The sequence below is a fragment of the Telmatherina bonti genome (genome assembly GCF_933228915.1).
Source record: "Telmatherina bonti genome assembly, chromosome: 9".
NCBI classification, from domain to species: domain Eukaryota; kingdom Metazoa; phylum Chordata; class Actinopteri; order Atheriniformes; family Telmatherinidae; genus Telmatherina; species Telmatherina bonti.
The window spans coordinates 18399556-18427209 of record NC_136627.1 but is presented as its reverse complement, the minus strand read 5'-3'; the positions used below and the strand labels follow the sequence as shown (position 1 = coordinate 18427209).

Here is a 27654-nt window from a genome sequence, read left to right as displayed (position 1 = left end):
TGAGGGGAGTGTTATATAGTACACTGCCGAAAACTAACCGGAAAGGGCTAGGGGCTTTACACTAATAACCACAGATAACTTTTATGTTAGTGTATCCTGGGGGAAGTGGAGGGGGGGGGGGGGGGGGGGGGGGGGGGGGGGTCACGAACCAGCGGATTAATACTTATTCTTTGTGACAAGCTAATGTTACCATGCTGAAGTGATGCTAAAGTGTCTTAACAAATACAGCCGACGATCTATCTTTTCTTAACGTGACCCTATTCATAATACATAATTACACTTAGTGCAGTGCAGCTTCGTTGAGTCACTGCAAGTAGACGCCGAAAATCAGAGGTAAGTAGTTCCTGGCGGATGAATCACGCGGACGTATATTGCAGTTGTAGGCCGCTCAGCTGATGTGAAGCTAGCAGTAGAGAGAGAAAAGAGGAGCTGGTGCACTGTCTGTTACAACTACAACACAGGAACAAATAGGTAACAACATTATATCAAAGGTTGAAATTTTTCATTGACATCTCGGCCAACAAACTACAGAATTGTTGTAATTGTTTAGTATCGATTTAGATTGGTAGAATTATGATTCAGTGTTGCGAAAATATCTCGAATCCCGTTCCTGCTTTCCTGGTTTTTTTTTTTTTTTTTTGTCTAAAATGTATCAGAGGCCATTTCTTTTTGCTGCTCAGCGTTAAAGTGCTAACTGCTAGCACCAAGATTTATTTGGTTAGATAGGATGGAAAATACACCCAAAACAGAATTTGTGACTTTAGTGTTATAGAAATCCCATTACCATCCCGTCGAGCTGGCAAAGTACTAGCCAGTGTCAATAAGGCTAGCTAATATTGATTAGCCTGCATGCCAAGGTTAGCTGCTATAATGCTCTTGTTTGATTTCACGTCGTTAAACGTAAGCTGCGTGACTGCCTTGCTGTAGCTAATTCGGTATCGATGAGGTTTGTAGTTTGTCAATCAGATAACAAATTTAATTTATATCAGCCAGTCATTTACATAGCTAAGTGTCAAGTGTTTATTTTTCTTAGCATACTACTTGCGAGTGAACGGTCATTGAAGAGGCATTTACTGTATCACTTGGCTAAGCTACTATTAGCTTGCTAATTATTAACTTGATTGGATGTTTGTCCGTTTGACCAGTATACTCTTAACATTAGCTGTACAAGATGGTTTGCTAAAGTTGGGCGTCATACCTAACTCTTAACAAAAATACACAAAAATAATACATGTGCTTCGTTGACACGTTGTTTGTCTGACAACTTGATTTAGCCTGGCTAGCATTAGCCTCAGTCCTAAACAGTGGTGCAGTGAAAGGGAGCCCTTGGCCTTAAGTGAGCTTAGAAAACATCCGTGGTCCTCACATTTTTCCAAACGCTTGCTAGAAATACTTTTGTACACATTTACATAGACAGGGTTACGGAGGAAAAGCGGTATTATATTTGTTGAAACTTGTTCATTTGACAGTCGTGTATTTTTGGTTTGGATCTCCCCATCAAACGTAATAGAAGGTGAGCTAGCTTGTGCTGTATCTCTTTTTGTTTTCATAAAACATGATAGCCATACAAGTGTATCATGGTATCCAGCATGACATTTTAGGGAACGTAGGTTTACTTTCAGCCTTCAGGTTTACTTTATTACATCAAAGCGCTTTCGAAAGACAATCCAGTCGATGCTGCCATTTTCCAAGTGAAGCTAATCTGAAGTGAATGTAACAACTAATTTCCTCTTTGGTGGATGTCTTGTATTGTTGTACAGAAAATAAGACGAATCATAGCCCAAAGATTGTACAAACGAGATAGTAGTCAAGTTAGGAGTTGGATAAGTACCTGAATAGATTGATACACCGGTACGCCAACTACGCAGTTCAATGTAAGCAGCGCTACATTAGCCAACGTAATTCATCACTGTGCCCAGGTTTGAAGCTATTTGAGTTTGATGTGCTTTCTAACATTGATAGTCGGTGCTCAGAGGATATAGTGTTTGTTTTTTAGTCTATCAGTTTAATTTGAAAGCCACATAGATGCGACTACGCTGCTGTCAAAATGTATGGGACTGGCTAGGATATGAGTGGCTAAACATGCTAACGATGGTGGTAGACGACTACGTCAGAAACAGGCCTCTGTAAATCATGGATACAAAAACCGGACAGTATCGTGTGTGTGTGTGTGTGTGTAAGTGGTTTACTTCTATTGTAATATGAATCTTGAAGATATGGCTTTAAAGGTTTCGATCATTTTATGTGCTTAGCCAAATGCATCTAAAGCGTATGGTGGAGCAGTTGTCAGAATGGGCGAATAACAAAGACTAGGATGCACTGTCAGTACAGGCCTAACATGGCCCTTTGAGCTGGGCAGGTGTGGCGTATTTTTAAGCTAAATATCCCATGATATCATGGTTTATATTCATATTTACTGGGTCGTAAGTAGTGTTTCTTCTTTATATAACAGAAGGTAATTAGGTTGTGATTTATGACTTTGTCTTCTAAGTTATAAAATCATCCTCCTGTGTGTATTCATAACAGATAAATCACTCATCAGTACCCTGATATCCATTAAAAGATGTAAATAAAAGAGATTATTGAACTGTTACTTTAGTTTTCTTCAACAATTTAGCTAATATAGTCAATGTGCCTTCTGATAAGCATTTACATTTTTAAGAGTACCAATACTTTAATTTTTTTCTTGTATACCCTCTTGCTGTTTTGGTCACAATCTTGTTGTTCAAAGGTGTGTGTGTATTTAGCAAGATTCTTATTATTGGATTAGATTAATATCAGGAGCTTTCATGGGTTAAAGGTAGGATTTGTAAAGACATTTAAGTATACTTGAGGTTAATAGGAAGCCAGATTTTATGGTATAAAAAAGATAACTGTTCATGTTGACATGATAAATGCAGTTTAATGCTATTAAATGTATTGCAATTTAATACAATCAAAAAGAACCAAATGTAAATGTTATTTTGTGGTATGTTGTCAAATTGAATAAATTAACCTGACTCGTATTAGGACTATCTGCAGACCAAGGAAAGCGAGAGGTCTCTTAGACCAAACCCTAATGCCTAAATTTTTTAAAAATTGATTCATTTATTGCTTTGATCATAGTAATCTAGATTACACACAGTTAAACAAAATCCTTTTTAAATGTTAACCCCAAGGCTTTGATTGTATTAACTGTGGGTTCTGTGGTTTCTGGCAAAATGCCTGTCTATCAAGCCCATACAAATGTAAGTGTCAGTAACAGGATTGTGTGGATATTGATGGTTGTTCTTGTGAAAAATGGGGCAGGTGGGGCCCTGATTATTTCATATAGACCAGATCTGTGAACTTAATGCTTAATGATGCAGATCAAGATGAATTTCTCCAGTGTCCGTCTTACAAATAAGACCTAACTTTATATATAATAAGTATTGTTATGTTTTGTGTTTTATTTCAGTGAATGGTAGTGTCTAGAAAGGGTATGTCCCTTCAGGAGAGAGGTGCCAATGTCCAACCGGCCTAATTCCAATCCAGGGGGGTCACTGCGCCGTTCACAGAGGAACACTGCTGCGGCCCAGCCACAAGACCACACAGTAGCTGGAAGGTAAATGTACCTTCACATTTACTATAGTTCAACTAAAAATATTAAGTTAGACAAACGTGCAGATCTTTCTTTCTTGATGAACCAATGAAACCCATGTTTTTGCATACAGTAGTTTGTACTTGGATGTGCTCTGTTGGTAGATAATTAGACTTCATCTCTTGGCCTCATAACTTAAAGACACCAATAATTTTGCATTCTGTTTTTATGTCAAATGTAATTAACTGTTTTCCATGCTACTCCAGGGGTGTCAATGATAAAAGGATTTGCAACTGCAGTCAAACAGTTGACTGATCAAGCTTCTTTGATGTGTCTAAATGACAGAAACTCACACTGTTCCTTGCTCTTTAATTTCCAACCTTCCAGGTTGCAGTCAGAGCAGGTAAAAAATAAAGCAAATTCCCCACCTGAAAGTAGAAGACTTAATTCTAAGGCTCCGAAAGCCACAGCCAGCTCAGCCACTGGTCAGTCCAGAGGGCACAGCTCAAGAAGGTACCCCAATTTTTTACTTGACGCTTTGTGTATATGTGTGTCTTTAGGGTTTTCACTATATCCAGCACTGTCAAATAATATTTTGCTTGTCCAGTTTTCTAAGATGATGTTTTTTATTCTTTTGCTCCCTAACAGAAGCGGTCTTACTCTGTCCGTGGCTTCTTTTGTGTTGCAAGACGACCCAGAGGCTGCAGGCACATCTGAACAAGACCGACCAGGCCACCAGTCAAAGAACGAAGGCACCCGAGGGCTCAAACGAAGTGAAGCTTCTGACCAAATTAGTGTCCTTGGACCAACCCCTGCCAAGAAACCCAAGTCGTTCCCCCCATCCAGAGACAATACCTCAGAGACCAAGAAAGGCCCAGCTAAGTCCAAGAAAAGGCCAGTTGCCCTTGAACCACCTGCATCATCAGGTCGAGGCCAGAGCAAGAAGAGTTTGGCCACTGGGGCCTCCCCAGTCCAGAAACGTAAAAAATCAGACTCTTTCCCCGGTCTAAGTAGCACCGCTGGGTCCCTCCCCAATTGTACCGAGGGCAAAACTGCAAAACCCACCAAGCTGGCGTCTAAATCGGCCGCCTCAGCCAAAGCTGGGTGTAGCAACGTGACAGACTCCTCCTCCTCCTCTGCTTCCTCCTCGTCCTCTTCCTCCACCACAGGCACCAACAGTGCTGCTGCACAGGGTGCTCGAGTAAAACAGGGAAAAGATCAGACCAAGGCACGTCGCTCTCGCTCAGCATCCAGTCCCTCTCCACGCCGTAGTACGCGTGACAAAGAACAGGCAAAAAGTGCCAGCTCTTCTAAATTTGAGTGGGCAACACGCTTCAACCCCAAAGTCAACCTGTCAAAACCCAAACTTTCCTTGCCCGGATCTTCCAAAACCGAGACCTCCAAACCTGGGCCATCAGGATTACAAGCTAAACTAGCAAGTGAGTTATGCTACCTGTTCATCGGCTGCCTGTCCAAAGCCAACACACTCTTCAACCACTCTTTTGAAAGAAATATTGTGTTGCAGTTATATTGGAGTTGATGCATATTTTCTTCAAGTTAAGGGTTGTGTATTGTGGAGGGAAGTTCACATTATAATTACTTAATGTTTGAAATTATTCACATATGTTAACAAGCTTATGATTAGTTTTTAATGGATTCAAATTTTGTTGTGCACAAATATCTGTTGGATTAATGTCACAGGGCTTTGTATGCAACCAGCATCATTGTGATACTTAAAAGACTCACTGAAAATCTTCTGAAAACAACTAAGCTCCTTGAATGAGAAACGTTAAAGCACAAGTACACCACAGAGTTAAAACCATACAAATTAACCATCACTGATGCAGGTAAATATACCTATGAATGATCACAAGTTTCATTCAGACATTATTGTTACTTGCACATACATAACTGGACATAAAGTGTTTATTTGTCTTGGTTAGAATGTCTTGTTCACATGTAGTGACTGTGGACTTCACTAAGCTAGGGAAATGCCTCAGATTTCAGAGCTATGAAAATGGAGAATAGCGAAGCGCAAAAATGCTGCTTGTGAGTTAATCATCAGTTTGATTATAGAAATACAGTGTTTATGGTTGTATTTATTTTGACTTGTGACTTGACTTTTTTTTTTTTTTTCCTAAGGCCTAACTTCAGGAATACTGTAAATGCAGATCTTTTCTAGCATAGATAGCTTGCTCGTCTACATCTTGATCTCATCATGATGACTAAGTGATTATGTTGACCCATCATTCATTTTTTGTATTCATTGTGAATTTGTTCAGTTGGTGGGTTACAGCATAGTTACCAGCGAACGCCAGTTTAAATGTCAGCTTTTGATAATTATGTTGGGTGTGAAAACCAGCAAATACAGCACCGATCAAACGTTTGGTCACACATACCCCTTAAATTTAATGGGCATCTATGTCTAAACTTTCAGCTGGCAAGGAATTGGGGCTGTCTGTCCCAACTTCACCATCTGACTGCATTGATGGTATACCCGATAACCTACCGTCTTCTGACACATGGTCAAAATTGGCACTAGCTGGTGAAGCCTAACCGTGCCCAGGCTTCCACTTCTAAAACGACTCTGAGTCTGTCTCAACAATTATTTTGTAGAAGGTAATGTCAGGGGAAATCTGCTTTTTCACAGGACTGTTGAATATGCAGAGCTCTTTATATATGGTCTCCAGTATTGATAAAGAGTATAAATGTAAGTAAGTAATGTAAGTAAGTACTTACTGAAGTAAGTAAAGGTAGAAACTGGTTATGTTAAAGTGCTCCTGTTAGTGTAAGGACTGGTTGTTCTGGGTGGGTGAAAGGATAGTAACTCAAGTGAGCTCTGTGTCATGGGCTCTTATCCAAATGGAGAGACCCCTCCTAAGTTGACTTTCACGTGTTGGTCCACCAGCTGACTGACCTGGCTGACTCTGTTTTAGGATAGGGTAGGACTCACAGGCTGCTTCTCTTAGAGGGAAAGTAATTCATCACTCTAGGAGTATCCTCTTTGAATCTTTACCTTTTAACACAGATTGTGGTACTTTTAATCTGATATGGTGAGTAAGCTTGTACAAGGCCGTTTCTTGTGATATTGTATTATTTTGTCACTGGAAAATGTTGATTATGTTAAAAATGTTTTGTTACTTTTAATGCAGTGTGAAAACGCAGTTTGCATGGAGCTACTTTATTGTTTATCTTTTGAAAAATATTTGATCAGATCAATTTCAGTAGTAAATGGCATACATCTATAAGGTCAAATGGAGCCAAAAAGTCCAAAATTAATTTGTTCTTAGCTCATTTAATGTTTAATCTGTGTAGTTCTGAATTATGAGTCACAGATCTAGCATGAAGGTTGTCCTGTCATAGGGCCATGTTAGTGTAGCTATTAATATCCATTTGGCCAGTAGTACAGGGCTCTCAACGGGCAACACCAGTGTTTTGCTGTATTGAAAAGTAATACTAAGTTCTGCTCTGCAACAATCTATGTGATCGGAAGTTTTTTTTTTTGTACACAAACCTTTAGATAAAAACATGTTTTGCTTTTTGTCACTTCAGCCTAGACCTGCTTTCATGTTTTGTTTGTATTAATTCATTCCGTTATAATGAATCTTGTTTGGATAACTTTTCTGTTTTATAAAAGCCTAATGACAAGATGTTATCTTGCTTGGATTTTTTTTCTCTGATTCTGACTTAGATTTACATTGTATTTAAAAAATTCTTCCTGGCCTTCCATTGACATTTGGTGTCAGTGGAAGGCCAAGAATTTATTTATTTATTCATTTTTACATTTTTTCAAATTAGGTTTGAGGAAATCCACCAAGAAGCGTAGCGAGTCTCCTCCAGCAGAGCTCCCCAGTTGTCGGCGGAGCACACGCCAGAAGACCACGGGCTCCTGTGCCAGCACCAGGTAAAAATCGCTGCGAGGATTTTGTGTTGTGTGAAAGTACTTAAAACAATGAATAAATATAAATATTGTTTTGAATGCCTGGAAATCAGTGATGAAAGGTTTCGGATTTTGAACCTGGAGTGTAAAATGGTTTTATTTTTTATTTAAACCACCGTGTTTTATAGTAAGATTAGCTCAGGCATGTTTTGTTGGTTTAGTACTTTTAAGCACTTTTCCAGAAGTAATTAACATCAAATGTTTTACTAAAATTTTAATGGCAATAATTGGTCTTAGTACATCTGAACTTGTTAAAAATTGTGTCTTGTTTTGCATATAATGCTTTGGGTGGTTTTTAGCATTTTGAAAGACACACACACACGGACATATATAGATAAATAAATATATGGCGATCTGCAGTGAAAGTAGTCTTTTGCACTTTGTAAAAATTAAAAGAAATTTGCAGACTTACTGACAAAACAATGTTATACATCATTTTGGGTTTATTTTTTTCAGAAACTCTGTTGGCCTCACAGTTAAAAGGCATCTCTCATAGCTTCAGCCTCTACTGTAAATCATCAGCTTCCTATACAACTTGTTGTCCCAGATGTTTTCTTATCTATGCAAATAAAACAAAAACTGAACAAACATCTATTTGAAGTAAATAACTTTTAAACTGTTATTGATTTCAAAACAAGTTATTAACCTCTGACAGATGTAGGAAAATGATTTCCATGAACACATTGAAGGGACAGTGCTGCTTTATATGATGCTGTTCCTAAAAATAAATAGCTTGAGTGATATCATCACTCATATTTATGTTCTCTATCACAGGCAGAATTGTGTGTTTGCTCAAATGGATTTATTACAGAAACCTTTGTGTAACCCACATAAGGTTCTGTGCTTGTTCCCTTTAAAGGGGGCATATGACATTTACTTTTAAATTATTTAATCACAAAAGGGGTCATTTTGACTCTGTCGCCCCAGTCAAGAAGATTTTTTAATTGAGAGCTAAGATCCTAAGAATATCCTAAACTTAAACATGATCAAGTAGGGTCGAACAATTTTTAAACCGATCGCAGTATTAATCAGAAAAATAGCAATAATATTTTTTCCCATATCGTTCAGGCGTACTTTCAAGAAAGGAAGAACTGACAGTCACCAGTAGTCCTTGTGCTTCGGGCATTTTAATGTTTATTTCTAACTTGAGAGCTGCATTTTACAACTTTGCAGACTTTGCATCAAAGTGGGTTCATGATTTACTTAATAACCAGTTACAGACATGTATGTTTCCAAGTCAGCACAATAATATAGTCCAAAAGTTAGCCTGTGTATTGCTTTGTTCATATGTGTTGCCTAATGGCCGTGAATGTATCATATTTTTACTGTATTCCCTCTACGTAGAGAATTTTGAAAGGAAGAGAACTAACGAAAAGCCTTTATTTATTACAGCTGTGCTGATAAAAATGACACACCTGTAATGTCAGCTGCATTTCAGTGATGATGATACCTTTAGTTTATCAAAAACTGCAGAAGTATTTGGCTACAGGTTGCAGTCAGAGCAGCAAGGTATACGCGAGATGGCAAGAACAATGCGAAGAGGTTGTAACGCTTTTCAGTCTTGATTTGTGACTGTTCTATGAAAAACATCCTGTTTTTCTTAATCATTTTACTTTGACTCATTTCTTTATCTCTTTGTGGTCCTGTAACAGTCGGCGGGGCTCAGGCCTGGGCAAGCGCGGGGCAGCCGACGCTCGCCGACAGGAGAAAATGGCTGACTCCGATAACAATCAAGATGGGGCCAACTCATCAGCAGCTCGCACTGATGAGGCATCACAGGGAGCTTCAGGTAGTTGCATCACAATATATTGTCATAACTTAGAACTGAAACTTATAGTTAAGATTATTCATCAGTCACAGGTAAACTGGGTTATGAGCGGTGGATCCCAGTGACATGAGTTTTCTAAAGGTGGATGCGTTTTTTTTTTTTTTTTTTATTGTGACCACTTGGTACAAAAGTTGAATAAACATTACAAAAATATTATTTTTCTGTCCAGCTTCAAGTTCAGTTGCCGGAGCAGTGGGCATGACCACCTCTGGAGAAAGTGAGTCTGATGATTCTGAAATGGGAAGGCTTCAAGGTGTGTTTAAATAACATGCTGGTGGATTTTTAAGGTTGATTAAAAATATTTGCAACCTAAGCCTTCTAACATGTTTTCCAAAGCTCTACTGGAAGCCAGAGGTCTCCCACCACATCTCTTTGGGCCCCTTGGACCTCGTATGTCACAACTGTTTCACAGGACCATAGGCAGTGGAGCTAGTGAGTGGCGTGTTCTACATTTAATAGTGTTCTTGTTCAGCTGTAGATGCCATACTGAATAAAAATCCAACCACTTTTTTTTTTCAGGTTCCAAGGCTCAGCAGCTTCTGCAGGGCCTTCAGGCCACAGGTGATGAGTCTCAGCAGCTTCAGGCAGCAATTGAGATGTGCCAGCTGCTGGTGATGGGAAATGAGGAAACTCTTGGTGGATTTCCTGTCAAGAGTGTGGTCCCAGCTTTGGTAAGTCTCATTTAGTTGACTATTTTCCTTTCCATGCTGAGCAGACAGAGACAAAGGCCATTTTCAGTATTTTACTCTGCCTCACCAGCGCATTAAGTTGCTTACTCCTTTTTCCCCCCATTATTAATCATCTCAACTTCATTTCACAGATTACACTGTTGCAAATGGAGCATAATTTTGAAATTGTGAGTACAATTCACTTTTATAGCTGTTAATTAAGTTGCCTCATTCTTTGGTTTGTAATGCAACTGATTTCATTCATGCCTTTGTCTTTGCACTCAGATGAATCACGCCTCCCGTGCACTCACTTACATGATGGAGGCGCTCCCTCGATCTTCTGCAGTGGTGGTTGATGCTATTCCTGTCTTCCTGGAGAAGGTAAAACGGAATACTCTTTGTTCTTCTGTTAAAATCTCCATTATCTCCACCAAAGAGGTTACTTATGCCTGTGTTTATCTGTGTGTTAGAAACTTAATGCATAAACTATGGGGTCGTTTGTTGTGGGGGTTTTTTTCCCTGAGAATGGGTCTTTGTCTAACTTGAATTCCTATACATTTTGGGATTAATCTGGAAGGAATTATGGACACAGGAATTTTTAAGAGGATTCTTTACAATATTGGTGGAAATGAGCAGCTTGGCAGAGGTCTGCGCTCTGAGTGCTTTTTCAGTTGGCAATGTTTTCCTGTTGACACATGAATGGGTTGTTGCACCTTCTTGTTTTCAGCTTCAGGTGATCCAGTTCATTGACGTAGCAGAGCAGGCCCTAACTGCCTTGGAAATGTTGTCAAGGCGACACAGCAAAGCCATTTTGCAGGCTGTAAGTACAGCAGACTCTTTCATTGTACCCTTAAATAGTCCTATGCCTACACATTACCATCATATGTCGCTCCTCACAGGGTGGGCTTGCCGACTGCCTCCTTTACCTGGAGTTCTTCAGCATCAATGCTCAGAGGAATGCTTTGGCCATTGCAGCCAACTGCTGCCAGAGCATTACTCCAGATGAGTTCCACTTCGTTGCTGATTCTCTGCCACTGTTGACTCAGAGATTAACACATCAGGTATGTGCCCCCCATATGAGACATTAAAAGTCGAATTTATCTCTTCTTGAAACTAAACTAATTATGAATACATGAGAGGGGAAAAAAATGTGGCTAAATGACCAAAGCCCCAATGTATTTTCCTTTGTAAAATGCTTCAGTGTTATGTTAGAGAAAGAATGTGAGGGCATCTTATGTAAGTTTTTGTTTAAGAGCAGCCTGTGGTGATTGCTTAACCTGATTATTATAGCTTGTTTTTACAGATGGAAATTGTAAAACTGCATATTGTTTTCTGGTAATGTATAGCTTATTGCAAATCAGGTTCATATCATCCACGCCCCCATCTGTGTAATTGGATGAGAATGAATTGGTTAAGAGTAATAAACCTTAAAATCAATATCATTCACCAATGGCCCCTTTACAATTGTTTTTATTAAATGTCTTAAGACTTTTGCAAGAAACTTGGGAGGAAAATGTTTCTAGAACAGATAAAAGTAAAGATCTTTTTATGGCCGACCGTTTGGTTGAATTGGGTGATATTGACCAAATTGACTCGGCCTACCTTTCTGATGGTGGTGTGCTACTGCAGATGAGCGACGTCTGTATGCCCTATTCCCAGCTGAAGGTCAAACATGAAAGAAAACAAAGTTTTTCTACTTTGACAATTAACCTTGCAGACATGGTTCTTAACAGAGAAAATGTAGTCGGCAATGAAAGAGCTGGCAGATTTAGTTGGATCTGCGTTTCTTTCTTTGACAGAAATGACAAACGCTTTTCAAACACGTTGCCTGTCCTTTCATAACAAAAAACTGCTAAATTTTGGCTCGGTTTATCGCCACTCAGTAGTTAAGGCCAAATTTGCATTTCAGCAGTGACAGAAGCACTTCTGCAGAAAGTGCTCCTGACAAACCTGGTACTGTGTGTGTAGTCTGTAACTATTTTAACTTGATGCTGTGACTCAAATCTCTCTCTCTTTCTTTCTTTCAGGACAAAAAGTCTGTTGAAAGCACTTGTCTCTGTTTTGCCAGACTGGTGGACAATTTTCAGCATGAAGAGGTTTGTTTCTGTTTTTGTTTGTTTTTGCCATGTCTCTTGAACGTGTTTTTATCATTTCTGCATTGTTAATCTCATTTACTCTTCAGTTCCAGCTGCTAATCTAACGTGTATGTGTTGATTTGTATTTTAATTGACAGAACCTACTGCAAGAGGTGGCATCACGCGACCTGTTGACAAACATCCAGCAGTTGCTTGTTGTGACCCCTCCGGTTCTCAGCTCGGGGATGTTCATCATGGTTGTGCGCATGTTTTCACTGATGTGCTCTAACTGCCCTTGCCTGGCAGTCCAGCTTATGAAACAGAGTGAGTAACTCAAATTTAGTGAAGTATTATTTTTGGAAGTCTGCTTTTTTTTTTTTCTCCTCGTAAAAATTCAATGGACATTAATGAGGGATGTAGATACTGTTTTCATGTCTTCAGTTTTTGAGCCATCATAAATTTAATGTGTTCCTTTTATTTTACTTTGAAGAAATGTTCAGTCAATATATACTTACCATCAAAGGCGATTACAAAACATAACCTATAATCAGCTGTGCATATTGTTGTGGATGTGTGCCCACATGGCAATTTAATCTTCAGCTGTAACAATTCTTCATACAACCCCAATTCCAACAAAGGTTTTTACTTATTTTGTACTTATACATCACTTTTTCATTAAACAACCCTCAATATGCGTATGGAAACTAAAGACAGTCTTGAATATTTGTAGGGAAAGTTGCTTAACAGCCTGGTTTCTCTGTTGTTTTATTTCAAGCTTTATAATATGCTACAGATATGACTACGCAGAATGCGGCTTGGAATTGCCTTATTCAAGTAAGCAGGGATATCTCTGCAAAAGATGCCACTTGGATGGCAGTTTAATGTTGTTGCAAAGTTTGTATGTACCTTTGAGCATTAATGGTGCCTTTACAGATGTACAAGACACCCATGCCATGGGCACTAACACACCCACATACCATCACAAATGCTGGCTTTTGAACTTTGTGCTGATAAAAAGCAGTATAGACATTTTCCTCTTTGACCTGGAGGACACAACATGCAGGATTTTTCAAAACAATTTGAAATGCGGACTCTATAGACACCAGCACTTTTCCATAATGTTTTATTCGATCTCAGATCAGCTCTGGCCCAGAGAAACCAGTAGTGTTTCTGGGGTTGGTGATGATATATGACTTGTGTTTTGCTTGGTAGAGTTTTAACTTTCACTGCAGATGTAACGACAAACTCTGTTAACTGGCAGTGGTTTTCTAACGCGTTCCTGATTGGTAATATCCTTTACACAGTGACGTTATTGCAGTGCCGCCTGAGAAATTGAAGGTCACAAGTGTCCAATGTTAGCTTTCTGACTTGCCACGTAGGTGCAGAAATTTCTTCATAAGATCCCAAAATCCCCTGCTGTAGGACTTTAGGAAACGTTTTCAAACTGTTGAACTATTTTCCCAAGTAGTTTTTGTTGAACTTCACCCAGTTCTTGCTTCTGAATGACTGAACCTTTTGGGAGGTGCTTACCTCTTTTATACCTCTTATGCTACCAGTCAAATTTTCGATACACTTTCCCATTAAATCCAATGGGAAAGTGTATCCAAACTTTTAACTGGTAGTCATGACACTCACCTGTTTCCAGTTAACCAGTTTACCTCTGGAGCAGGTTGAATATTCCAAACAGGTGTTTTTGAGGATTCCTCAACATTCCCAGTCTGTTGTTACCCCTCTTCTAGTTAATTTTGGGACGTGTTGCAAGGATCAAAATCAAAATAAGGGCAATATTTGCAAAAACACATGCAACGGCATAATTTAAACAGGAATGTCTTTTGTAATATTTTTTTTCTAAACAGATATAGCAGAAACTTTGCGTTTCCTCTTGTGTGGAGCATCAAACGGCAGCTGTCAGGAGCAGATTGAACTGGTTCCCCGGAGTCCCCAGGAGCTCTACGAACTGACCTCCCTCATATGGTAACGTCTACCTGTTGAGATTACAGTGGTGACTGCAGAATAAAATGTATTGATTTGATTTGGTGTTCCTGACCTTTGGAATTGATTCCTTTTTCCTTTTGATCTTAAGACAAACAGATTTTAAACTTCAATAATCCCATAACAATGATCCCTCTTTTCCACCTGTCCCCAATTGTTGGCTGCTGCTTCTTCTTCGTAGCTGAGTTCTTGAAGGAGGGGAGAAACCTCACTTTATGGTGTTTTAACTCAAAAACAAATTAAGCTAGATTTTAAAGCTGTTTAAAATGATTTATTTTTTCTTGTAGTGAGCTGATGCCATGCCTCCCCAGAGAAGGCATCTTTGCAGTTGATGTTATGCTGAAGAAAGGCAGTGCTCAGACAACAGAGGGAGCGATCTGGCAGTGGAGGGATGACCGTGGCCTGTGGCATCCCTACAACCGTATTGACAGCCGCATTATAGAGGTAAAAATTATTTGTTGCATGCAGGTTGTGCATTTCAAAACCTCTGAATGTGTCGTGCAATATCTTGTAATTAGTGCTGAGTATCGCTCCTGATTTCCTGAATTGATTCAATTCACCACAACCTGATTATATTTTGATTAAATTTGACTGGATATCCATTTATAGATATTTATGTCATGTTTCTTTTTAAATATTAAGGATAATCTCTGGTAATTATTTTTTATAAAACTGTGTGCCCGTTAACCATCAGAATCAGATATTAGTGAGTAATCAAATAATTGTAATAATCTGATGTGCCATATCTACATGTACTTCTGAAACATGGTACAGTCTGTGTTTCCACCATATTTATATATGTTTTATATATAGATATGTTGTAGTTTTTATTTAAAAAAACAATTCTCTGGACAGAACAAAGTTAAACTTTTTAAATGTCCTGGTGAAGACTTTCACCTTCAGTCACTTTAAATATTTTTGAACTTCAGATGTCATAACAGGATGATGTGATAAAAGTAACAAAGAATATTAGATCTCTTAAGCCTGAAAAAACACTTCAAGAATGGTAGATTCAGCATGTCTATCAATGCACATTCCCACCATGGATGCAACGTTTTCAGCGTAACACAGCAGCAGGAGAAATACTGTTCCCTACTGGAGCAAGCATGCATCCATCTTCACATCTATCTCTGTTATTGTGATCACCTTTTTGTGTGTGGCATGAGGTCAGAACTCCACTATAAATGAAAACCAGTTCAAAATAAATTAAATGAACTTGTCTTTGTACTGAGGGTGATGGGGCTGGTTATAATTGTTGCACTGCAAATTTCTCATTAGATTTATTTCCGAGTTTGTTTGTGCGTGTTGGCGTTTGTGGTTTTTTTTTTGTTTTTTTTTTTGTTTTCTTTTTTTTTTCTTTTTCCCCAAATATTCTGTGTGTTGAACAAGGCAGAGCTCATGGTCACTTTTGACGTGTTTTACATTGTGATAGTATATAATAGATCTGTGACTGCTCGTGGGGATGAATGATGGAATTTAGCATTTAAGATGTGATGTTGCTTAACATTCAGACTATGCCGTCTGTCTCCTTTACATTTGTATACACAGCATGTGTGGATTTATCCGAGCATGATGCTGACAATGGGTGTGTTTGGTGATTATCTGTTCCTGCAGACGGCCCACCAGAACGGGGAAGATGAGATCAGTTTGTCAACCCTGGGCCGTGTGTACACAATTGACTTTAACTCTATGCAGCAGATAAATGAAGACACAGGAACAGCACGCGGTATCCAGAGGAAGCCTAATCCTCTCGCAAACCCCAATACAGGTAATACACTGTCATCTTAACACCAAACTATTTAGTGAAGAACTGTATCAGTTTATAAAAATGAAGGTGCCAGAACACTTAATGGGTCCGGCTGCTCAAATTTACTGTTGATGGTTATATTATCATGAGGAAAATTACTATGTAATTAAAAACAAACTAATTACTGATGTAATATTTCAGGGAGTCACCAAGAGGTTCGTAGAGAAGATGCACGAGCCCAGTTGATGAAGGAGGACCCTGAGCTGGCAAAGTGCTTTATTAAAACACTGTTTGGGGTCCTGTATGAGGTGTACAGCTCATCAGCTGGTCCTGCTGTCCGACACAAGTGCCTTAGAGCCATCCTCAGGATCATCTACTTTGCTGATGCAGAGCTACTGAAGGATGTGCTGAGGAACCATGCTGTGTCCAGGTAGCAGTGCCAGGGTTACTTTTGCTCCTCATCTTTAAAATAACATCAGAATATTGTACTTTATTTATTTTAAACACTGTTTGGTGTATTTCTGTTAAAGCTGTGTAATATATCATTGCGCATGACCATCGCATTGTAAGCGTGTGTAGCAGTCACATCGCAGGTCCTGCAATGCATAAGGCGAATGATCTTAATGTTGTCAATTTCAAGGATACATGACACACAAACCTGTGTCTTAAAACAAAATTCTTATTTGCACATGATGGAAAGAAACTTGTACTTGGCTCCTAGCACACACACAGAAAAAAACAAGAATAACGCTTGAATACAGACAAAAACAATACTTGTAACAATCACTATTCTTTATTCTTTTTAATTGGATCCCCATTAGCTGCTGCAAAACTGCAGCTATTCTTTCTGGGGTCAGACTAAAATTAGTAAGGTCAGTGCAGGACACTTGTCAACAAGATGGCAGGACTGCAGCAGAAATGCTGTTAGTCATCTGCTGGAAATTCTTCTTTTTTTTTTTTCATGTCACAAAACATATCGCAGGGTTTGGGAGGAAAAAAAGCCATGTCAGTTTTTTGTAATATTATTCAGCTCTAATTTCTGTACCTTTCTTTCTACAGTCACATTGCCTCCATGTTATCCAGCCAGGACCTGAAGATTGTAGTGGGTTCTTTGCAGATGGCTGAGATCCTCATGCAGAAGCTGCCTGATGTCTTCAGTGTTTATTTCAGAAGAGAAGGTATGTGATATGTATCCATATCCTATTGAAACTAAAGCGCCATCTTGTGTGTTCACCAGAGCATGTAACCTCACTGACTTGGTCCTGTTTACATGTTTAAAAGGTTGATGTTGATCATCTTCTTTGAAGATGAAGTATTGTCCGGCTAAAACTAGGAAGCCAATGGTTGTTTTATTCTTCTCCAGTTTACAGTATCCCACTTAGTCAGTGGGTACCTTCCTGCTGTTTAGGATCAATTTATTTAATCTAAAAATTGCATTCCTGCTTCGCATTTTCATTTAATTTCTTCTGTAACTATTGGTTGCTTTGGCTGCATCTTCCTCTTTAGACACAGTCCTTATTCAGATCCACGTAGCTTTTACCAAAGTGAAAGTGTTTTTTTTGTTTGCTTTGTTTTTTTAGGTTTTGTTGTAATGTAATTTCCTTTTCACTCCCAGGTGTAATGCACCAGGTGAAGAACCTTGCAGAGTCTGAGAGCCTTCTTGTCACTAGTCCCCCAAAGGCTTGCCAAAGTGGCACTGCCAGTCTCTGTACTACAACCATCAGCACTGCATCCACCACATCCGCTAATAATGCAACTCCTGACCTGGGCTCGCCCAGCTTCCAGCACAGCATGGATGACTCGCTGGACCTCAGTCCACAGGGGTGAGGGAATATGTTTCGTCTGCATTTTTAACAGAGGATTCAGTGACACTAAAATTATAAAGATTTTGTGTGCATTTGGCATCTTGTGTGTGTTTTGCTGGGTGTATATGTTTATATATTTTTTTTTAGGGTGGGACTTTTACCACGTACATTTTTTTTTTCCAGAAATTTTTTGGTAATTTATTGGAATTATCACATTTAATTGCACTTTGAATTCCAAACAACATGGAATATTGTCATTGCATGATTCAATTTACACCAATTTACACTAGTGCACACGTCAGGGCCCAATTAGCAACATGGCCACTTTAGGTCTATATTCAACGAGTTTTCAGACCCCTCTAGTAACTATTAAAAAGAGTGACTAATGACAAATCTAGTGACTTTTCAAGGTTTTGTTGGAGACTTTGAGACTGATTTGTAAGCAAATATAACCAAAATTTACATCCCATCCCTAGTTTTTGTGTCGTGGTTATTGTTTCCTGCCGCGAGAGCATTTTATTAATTATTTTCTCTCCATCCAAGGCGGCTAAGTGATGTCCTGAAGAGGAAAAGACTTCCTAAAAGAGGACCCAGAAGGCCCAAATACTCACCCCCAAGAGACGATGATAAAGTAGACAATCAGGGTAAGCGCCATTGTCCTAGTATGTGTAAAGATCCCCACTGGTGATTTTGACATTTGAAATAACAATTTTGCACGTGTTCTTCATAAGAAAAGCATTGCTAGATTTTATATTATACAAACATATTTCTGGATATCCCGTCATTTTCCCTGAGAGAATATGCTAATGTACATCCACATACATAACATGTCTCTAAGGACCAGCATGAGAAAATCACTGCTGCCGCTTTGTACGTTTGTTTTTTAATGTATATAAGTACCTGCTGTCAAGGCTTAGAGTCAGTTGTAAGGCTCAGTAACCTGTATGGGTTAAATATTTAACTGAACAAAAAAAGCAGTTTTAGTTTTAGATAATTTGTTAATCTATAACTCTCCTAAACATCTTTGCAGCCAAGAGCCCCACCAGTACTCAGTCGCCCAAATCATCCTTCTTGGCCAGTCTCAATCCCAAGACTTGGGGGAAGCTGGGTGCACAGACCAACAACGTCAACTCGGAGCCCTCACGTACAGCGGGCGTGAGTGGCCTGGCAAGGGCACCTCCCAAGGACTCTGTTTCAAATAACAGGTACGTTCCAGTGCAGAATCATCTACTGATTAATTGACTGCTCTTTGTAATGCAATTTTTTTTATTTTTTTTTGTCCTTAATAGAGACAAAATTAAAGCCTGGATCAAAGAACAGGCGAGCAAGTTTGTGGAGCGTTACTTCAACTCTGAAAATGTGGATGGCAGCAACCCTGCACTGAATGTTCTCCAGAGACTTTGCACGGCCACTGAGCAACTCAACCTGCAGGTAAAATATTTACTCCAAGGAAAACTTGTGATTGCAGAGCAGAAAACAAACTGGTGAATTACAAACCAGTTAACATTAATCGATGAGTTATGATTTTCAAATGGCCCAATAAATCTAGTTACTCATGTTGAACTTGTGTTTAAGTGTCTTGAAAAATGATACACTCCAGGACTGAAATGCTGCAATGATGTGTCTTTCAGGTTGATGGTGGTTTGGAGTGCTTGGTGGAGATCTCCAGCATCGTATCAGATTCTGATGTGTCGTCTTTTGAGATCCAGCACAGTGGGCTTGTGAAGCAGCTGCTGATCTACCTTACCTCCCACACAGATAGAGACTTGCTAAGTCGTGACGTGCGGCTCAGGAGATTTCTTCATTTATTTAGTGGCTGTCCGGTGAGAAACAACAACTTGTTTGTTTTTCATAAGAATATTTAGACTTTTAGTGTGACAATATGTCAGTGGTTTACAGAGACCTGCTTCATACTGCGCTAAAATGTGTAAAAAGTAGATCCTGTGCATTGGAGGGGTTGTGACCTACTTTTTCTACTGTGTGGTTTTGTAGATTCCGGGAATGGAGCCTGTAGGTCGCCTGGAACCCACAGAGAACGCACCTTACCTGGCGCTGGTGCACAAGATGAACAGCTGTCTGAGCCAAATGGAGCAGTTCCCTGTTAAAGTTCATGACTTTCCCAGTGGCAACGGCAATGGGAGCAGGTCTGCTACCTAAAAATATCCTACCTCAACCACTGGAAGTAATACTGTTTTGGTCTTTTTTTTTTTTTTTTTTTTTTTTTTAAAAGTTAATTTAAATGGTTTTCCTTTTTCAGGGGATCTCAGGCGCTGAAGTTCTTTAACACACATCAACTCAAGTGTCAACTACAGAGACACCCAGATTGCACTAATGTTAAACAATGGAAAGGTGGTCCTGTGAAGATTGACCCTCTGGCGCTTGTGCAAGCAATTGAAAGATATCTTGTGGTCAGAGGTGAGGAACATCACATAGCTTGGAAGAGGTTGTAAACAATGACATCCTTTTATTTTTTTTTTGGTAATCTCACATTATTCAAGAAAAGCTTAATCAGAAATATTACTTTGAATTTTTACATTGATCTCTATAGTTTCTTTGATCTTTCTTTTAATTACTTTTATATTTGTTTATAATTTGATTTTATTGTGATTTTTGCGACTGTTGCTGTCTTTTATGCTTTTTCACACCATCAGTAAAGCTTTGAATGTTTCATGTAAAGCACTTTAAATGGTCTTGTTCATGAAAGGTGCGAGACAAATAAACGTACCTTTTCTTTGTAGGATACGGTCGAATCAGGGAAGAGGATGAAGACAGCGATGATGACGGTTCAGACGATGAAATAGACGAATCACTGGTACATGATTGGAGAAATCTTAGTTTTATTTTAATGTTTTAGTTTTACTTTAATAGTTTTGATTTAACTTGTGTATTTCTTTGATCTCTTAGGCAGCGCAGTTCCTGAATTCTGGTAGTGTTCGCCACAGACTACAGTTCTACATCGGCGATCACCTGTTACCGTACAACATGACTGTATACCAGGCCGTCAGACAGTACAGCCTCCAAGCAGAAGAAGAAAGGGAGTCGACAGATGATGAGGCAAATCCACTTGGGCGAGCTGGAATCTGGACCAAAACACATACAATATGGTGAGTCTTTATCTTTAGATATTCTGCATCTTTAATTAGAGCAAAGCAGACGGTTGAGGTCTGGTTGTATCAGACAAACATTGAACTGATTGTTATCATATTATCTAATTTACCCCAGTGACGTCTTGTCAAGCTTTTTTTTTTTTCATCCATTTAACGTGTGAACAATGCCGCCCCAGTTAGAGTTCAGAGTCACAGAGGAAAATGATAAAGCTGTCCTCAAAGCATGCATTCCTTTAATGTCGGGGTTCTAAGTCAAGACACTTCTTCACAATGACCTACAGCAGCTTAAATACTTGTTCTTTAAAGTGATTTTCTTTCTTTACATTTAAAAAATGTATTTATTTTTATTCATTTATTTGTTTATTTCATGTTCAGTTTAACTTTACATTGTTATACATGAACAAATAGGCACAGATAGAAGTTTGCACAGTGTGGTTGTAATGGCATTAAACTTGATGTGTTCATCAGTATACATGAACACAAAATGTTCCGTCTCGTATCTCGACAGGTATAAGCCCGTGAGAGAAGACGAGGATGGTAGCAAAGACACTGTGGGCGGAAAGAGAGGCCGAGCCCAGACTGCTCCCACCAAAACCTCACCTCGCAACGCCAAGAAGCAGGATGAGCTGTGGCATGGTGAGAGTCTTACAATGTCCCACTTCGGACTTGTTTACTTGAAAATAATTATTGTAGTGAAATGCAGATTTGATCAAAACGTGCTGCTTCAACATTCGGCCTCTGTTCGTCCCACGTCTGTCATATCTGATAAAATGATTTGTTTCCAGACGGTGTGTGTCCCAGCGTCATCAGTCCTTTAGAGACATACCTCACGTCAGAGCCACCAGAGACCATAACCTTTGATGACCCGTCTTTAGAGGTCATCCTGCTGCTGAGGGTCTTACAGTCAATCAGTAGATATTGGTTCTACTTATATGATGTAAGTCTCACTACTTTGTCGTGGAATTAGCAGGAGATTTATTCTCCTTTTTTGTTCCTTTCTGTCCATCTTGTATTTTTGTTTAAAGCATTGTACCTTGTTTTGCAGAATGCTGCATGTAAGGAAATAATTCCTACCAATGAGTTCATAAACAGTAAACTGACTGCCAAAGCCAACCGTCAGCTACAGGACCCGCTTGTCATCATGACAGGAAACATACCAACCTGGCTCATTGAGCTTGGGAAGACCTGGTAAGTGCTTGATGTTACTGAAAAGAAGGGGGAATTCTATGTATTGCACTACTTGACTATACCATAACATATTTCTCTTACCTTCTGCAGCCCCTTCTTCTTCCCCTTTGACACCCGGCAGATGTTATTCTATGTTACTGCCTTTGATCGTGACAGAGCCATGCAACGCCTGCTGGACACAAACCCTGAGATCAATCAGTCAGACTCTCAGGACAGCAGAGTTGCTCCTCGTCTTGACAGGAAAAAGGTGCAGTGTGAAGATGGTTTGCAGCATTCAGTCTTTTTGAAGGCTGCATCATGTGTAGTGGAATGTGTTAATTGCATGCTTTATATCCTGCAGCGGGCTGAAAATGCAATACTGTGGTTTTCATCAGTTTTGTAATTTGCTCCTGTGTCTCCTTCAGAGGACGATAAACCGTGACGAGCTCCTTAAACAGGCAGAGTCTGTAATGCAAGACCTCGGCAGCTCGAGGGCAATGCTCGAGATTCAGTATGAGAATGAGGTAACCTTTTCACATTCGGTTGGCTGTATCCCAGACCACACTGTCTTGCATGCCCATGAAGCCAAATCAAAATGTTCTTTCTTTTTTTCTTTTGGTCTAGGTCGGCACAGGTCTCGGACCCACTCAGGAGTTCTACGCCCTGGTATCTCAGGAGCTTCAAAGAGCTGATCTTGGCCTTTGGCGAGGAGAAGAGGTTACGTTGGCCAATCCAAAAGGTGCTTTGATTTTGAGCCACTACTTGAAGATGAACATTTTCTTATCATTGTCTGGTGTGAGATTCAGATGCAGTGAAAGTCACAACATTTCCTTTGTCCAACATTAACCATCTTTTTGGTTTCAGATCTGTTAATTATTCAGACACTGATTAACATTGAACATTGATGGTATAACAAGATCTTGTCTTTGTCCCACAGGAAACCAGGAGGGCACTAAGTACATGTTCAGCTCCAGAGGACTGTTTGCTGTTCCCTTCGGCAGGACAACCAAACCAGCACACATAGCCAAAATCAAAATGAAGTTCCGTTTCTTAGGAAAGTTGATGGCCAAAGCCATTATGGATTTTAGACTGGTAACAGCTTCTCTTGCTTTTTGTCAGAAAACCCATTTTCAGTACTGTGGGCTGCCCTAAAAGCTAACTATTACATTTGACACCATTTTACTTAGATGTGCAGTGAAAAGATTTTTTTTGTCTAAACTTTTTTTTTTTTTTTTTTTACTTCTGCCTCTTTGCCCAGCTGGATCTGCCTTTGGGCCTTCCATTTTATAAGTGGATGCTACGGCATGAGATGTCTGTAAGCTCCCATGACTTGGTGAACATTGATCCTGGTGTGGCTAAGTCCATACAGCACCTGGAAGATATTATCCGCCAGAAGAAGAGGCTGGAACAAGACCGGTCACAGGTTAATCAGATATTTTGTATCACAGATTAGTGCTGTTGTATCTCTGAAGGTTAGCATGAAATACTGCAGTGCTCATTACATGTTTAGACCATAGCATATGCCAAGTGTTGTTATGCTTACATGCTTCTTCTGATTTTATTTTTGTTTAATTTTATTTATTTATTTTTTTAAATTGTAGTTGTTTAGATGTTAATATGGGTAGGTATGTGCTTTTTCTCTCCAGACTAGAGAGACCCTACAGCAGGCACTCGAGAGCTTGAACATGAACGGCTGCTCGATAGAGGACCTGGGTTTGGACTTCACTCTTCCTGGATTCCCAAACATTGAGCTGAAAAAAGGCGGCAAAGACGTACCTGTAACAATCTACAACCTGGAGGAATACCTCAGGGTACACAATGAAGTTTTTTGTAATCTAATAACATTTCTTATTAATATGTTGTTTATGTTTAAATATGTATTTCTTTTTATATTATTTTTTAAAATCACATTGTCTTTTGTGTCCATATAGTTGGTGGTGTACTGGACTTTAAATGAAGGAGTGTCGAGACAGTTTGAGTCATTCAGGGAAGGGTTTGAGTCCGTCTTCCCCCTGCATCACCTGCAGTATTTCTATCCCGAGGAGGTAGGGAACTTTGTTCATCCTTCTCTGCTTCACAGACAAGTTTTTAAAAAAAGATAAGAACATTGTGTTCTTTTATTGTATACTGTGTCATGTATACACAGCAGTAAAACATGTCTAGTTTTTATCATTCCTCTTTACTCATCGTGAAATCACCCATCATCTCATTTCCTGCAGCTTGACCAGTTGCTATGTGGCAGTAAATCTGAGACGTGGGATGTCAAGACGCTGATGGAGTGTTGTCGACCGGACCACGGATACACACATGACAGGTGAGGTCAGACTTTGACAAAGTTAAAGGCATGTAACTCGATCAGTTTTGCCTCCTCTGACATTTATTTAGAGGTCGGTTTGGGAATAATTGGAAATCTGTGTTCCTCAGTGCGTTTTGCAAGCTGACCATGTGACGCGGTTAAATGCAGGATTTATTAAAGTTCAGCTCTCGGCAGTGGACCGTTGTCACAAACTACAAATGTTTTTCTACTATTCGAGATTGTTTCTAAGTCTAAAGGTTTTCCTGTTTCTTCTTCTTCCGTATCCTCCGTAGCCGCGCTGTTCGCTTCTTGTTTGAAGTATTGAGCAGCTTCGATGCAGAGCAGCAGAGACTCTTTCTGCAGTTTGTCACAGGAAGCCCAAGACTGCCTGTTGGAGGTGATGACTCAAGACTTTCAGACCATTAAATTAAGCCATATGAGCTTAAGCGTGTCATTTTACTTACCCATTGTTTCTGCCATCATCTGTCAGGTTTCCGGAGCCTGAATCCCCCTCTGACAATTGTGAGGAAGACGTTCGAGTCGACAGAGAACCCCGATGACTTCCTTCCCTCAGTCATGACCTGTGTCAACTACCTGAAGCTGCCTGACTACTCCAGCATAGAGATCATGCGAGAGAAACTGTTGATTGCAGCTCGCGAGGGCCAGCAGTCTTTCCACCTTTCCTGATCTCGCCACATCTCACATATAAATGCCTTCTTCAGCGACTGATGAAATCATTACTTCCTTAGTTTTTTTGTAATCACATACATCAAGGCTATGTGTACAGCCTTCTTGTTAGAGAAAGCAGCTTGCAGAAAAATTAAGACTTTAAATATATATTTGCTGCCCCTGTCTCTCAAAAAAATATTAAAAAAGAGAAAAAAAAAGTGGAAAGGTGTTCCATGCCTCAGAACATAAAATATAAAGAGAGTAAAACTTATATCAGTAGTTGAGTAATGTTAAAAAGATGAAAACATCTGGGTGACATTTTAAATTGCATTGCTATGTGATATTTAAAAAAGAAAAAAAAAAAAAAGGGATGTCTCCTCTCCAGAGTGGTGGACAACTTACTGCGTGTTGGGGAGGAAGGGGAGGGTGAGGGGGGAGGGGTCCACTGAGCAAGCTAGGTTTACTTTAGCTCCAAAGATCATTTGTACAGACAAATTTGCAGACTTTGCTCATTCTACACATTTGATAGAATAGCTCTTTGTTTTCATGTCTCCCCCCTCAGTTGGCGTTTCGTTCTGTATTATATCGGCCCCAGTTTGTGTGTTGCGATTTTTGGTTCGGCTTCCTCCCCCCTCGTGTGTCTTTGCTTCCGGTTGTGAAAATGAGAGTTGCAGTTGGTTGAATGCGGGTAGTGATGCATTCATTATTATATATATTTTTTTTGTTTGTTTTTTTTTTTCTTTTGTTTTTTTCTTTTTCTTTCTTTCTCCCATTCAAGTTGAGATTGTGTTCTGGCCTCCTTATTCTAGCTTCAGCTCAAACGGAAGAGTTGTTACCAATGTGTTGATCAGGTAAATTTTGTTTTTGATAGCGGTAGTGTTGTTCTGTTTGGCCCTACTGAATGTGTGGGGTTATCTTGGTAGACCAAGCGCTGAGCAACCCTCAACACATACTGTAGCTGGGCACAAAATTTGGCTGGTCTCATTTTATCGTTTTACGGCCAGATAGCATTTCACGTTCATTTATGGAATAAAGTATATATGCAGTTTCACATCCATTCGAGGTGGAAATTACTGCTTTACTTTTTCTTCTTTTTTTTTTCTTTTTTTTTTTTTTAAATTTTCTATATTGTCTTTATTTCTTGCTGTAGTTGATTATTTTTTTCTTTGCACTGCTGGCTTGGAACAAACCGTGGTGTGCCCCTGCAGTCTGTGGCCAGGAGAGGGCGCCACTGTATGCTTTCCTGGCCCAATTGTTCATGTGCTGGTTTCTAAGATCTGCAATAATTTACTGCATCAGGTTAATGTTTTTACCTGAACATAAATAAAGTAACTGTTTGACTCATATTTCTTCATAGTTTGATTTCCTTTCTCCATCCGTCTGGTGCATTTCAGCAGGTTTATGTGGATTGTTTCTTCATGGAGATGATTTGTCTGCTATAAATACAGTTCTCCTTTCAGCTGGCATGTTTAGGTCAGTTGCCATGGTGATACCTGTCATTTGAAATGCTGCTGTGTAGGTCTCCAGACTTTCATAACACCTCTAACTCGGGCACAGATTGGGGGGGGGGGCTTTTATTTAACGTTACATAAGATATGTGGGTGTTGAAACAAGCCACTGTTCACAGGATCAGCTTCTACTTGACCCAAATAAATTTCACCACTAAACCAGAATGACTGCTGTTTTTGTAAACAATAGGAGACCTTGTCGGTCGTATTAGGGTTGTTATGGACTGTGTGCTAACCAAAAATTGGCTCTGAGGTCTCCATTCACACCAGTAGTTTACTGGTCATTTACGAGTCATTTCAATGGCAGAGTTGAGACGGAGTTCATGGTCAGTATTTAATTGAATATGGCAACATCATATTTGTTGTTGCCATATTCAATTAAATACCCTGAAATACAGTTGCCTTGTCAAGATGAAAAACTTATAAATGAACAACTACCAGAACATCTTTGGTGGTAGAATGATTTTAATTGGCTACATTTAATGGAATAACAACTTCACCTCGTTTGTATAATTTCTATACTCAAACATGGCGATGGCAGCATCATCATGAGGGTCTGAGAGACGAAGGAGGTTAGAAAGAAGGACAGAATCTCAAAACGTTTTTTCAGAGAGGTCACGCGATGGCAGACAATCATGGAGAATTAAAATGAAACAAAATATTCTTGAGTGTAAAACAAAGAAAGCAAGAACACTTTAGGGAAAATCAGTAGACATGGTGCGAATCAGTGTGCAACCCTGAAATGGTTCCAGTCCAGTCAGATTGAGCCTCAGTGTCTCTGCCACAGGTCACCTTGTGGCGCGTTTATGCTGTAGGAACAAAAAAGAAAAAAGTCTAAAAATATGTCTGAAAACTTTCCATCAGCAGCGCACACTTATGAACCTCCTTCAGTCCTCAAGCCAGTCTGAGTCAGCGTGATTTAGCTTTTTTTTTTTTTTTTACATTCAGAGTGCATCATCCCCCTTGTTATAACCCCCCAATTACCATCCCCCTTATCTCTGGAAAGCAGCTAATCTTATGGCACCAGCACCATTGTCCTTCTGTTTTTCCACCTCCTCCCTCTCTTCATACAGACTCAGCTTTAAGAAGAGGTTAAAAATGATGAACTAAATCAGGAGAGTACAAATCTCTCCTTCAGATACGCTGCACAGTGAGTGTGTGTGCAAAAGCCAAAAGAAAGAAGTATGCATGAAGATGATGGTAGGGAGGGTGTGTGTGTGTGTGTGTGTCGTCAGCAATCATCGTCATTGTGACTCGGAGACAGACGAGCCAATACCCCTCCCCTTCTCCTCC

The 27654-nt window shown here is 39.5% G+C and overlaps 1 protein-coding gene across 4 annotated transcripts; it reads left to right on the top strand.

The window, feature by feature from the left end:
• Window positions 1-399: 399 nt before the first annotated feature.
• trip12 (thyroid hormone receptor interactor 12) lies at window positions 400-26216 on the top strand. Of its 4 annotated transcripts, none has more exons than XM_079246944.1 (42): window positions 400-471; window positions 3437-3583; window positions 3947-4072; window positions 4208-4998; window positions 7358-7463; window positions 9152-9288; window positions 9497-9544; window positions 9664-9759; window positions 9847-9998; window positions 10148-10183; window positions 10281-10376; window positions 10723-10815; window positions 10895-11056; window positions 12023-12091; window positions 12229-12394; window positions 13927-14044; window positions 14350-14506; window positions 15677-15830; window positions 16011-16239; window positions 16869-16987; window positions 17425-17632; window positions 18158-18258; window positions 18645-18819; window positions 18904-19045; window positions 19246-19437; window positions 19607-19758; window positions 19872-20029; window positions 20353-20426; window positions 20519-20718; window positions 21230-21357; window positions 21507-21658; window positions 21767-21909; window positions 22000-22156; window positions 22314-22412; window positions 22513-22627; window positions 22826-22980; window positions 23147-23311; window positions 23535-23699; window positions 23820-23933; window positions 24108-24202; window positions 24478-24581; window positions 24675-26216. In XM_079246944.1, the coding sequence occupies exons 2-42, from the start codon at window positions 3486-3488 to the stop codon at window positions 24869-24871; spliced, it is 6144 nt and encodes a 2047-aa protein (XP_079103070.1). In that variant the 5' UTR covers window positions 400-471; window positions 3437-3485; the 3' UTR covers window positions 24872-26216. The 4 variants fall into 4 exon arrangements, with proteins under 4 accessions (XP_079103070.1, XP_079103068.1, XP_079103069.1 ...); XM_079246942.1 differs by having other exon boundaries at window positions 9497-9580; XM_079246943.1 differs by lacking the exon at window positions 400-471 and adding an exon at window positions 1355-1513 and having other exon boundaries at window positions 9497-9580.
• Window positions 26217-27654: the final 1438 nt, after the last annotated feature.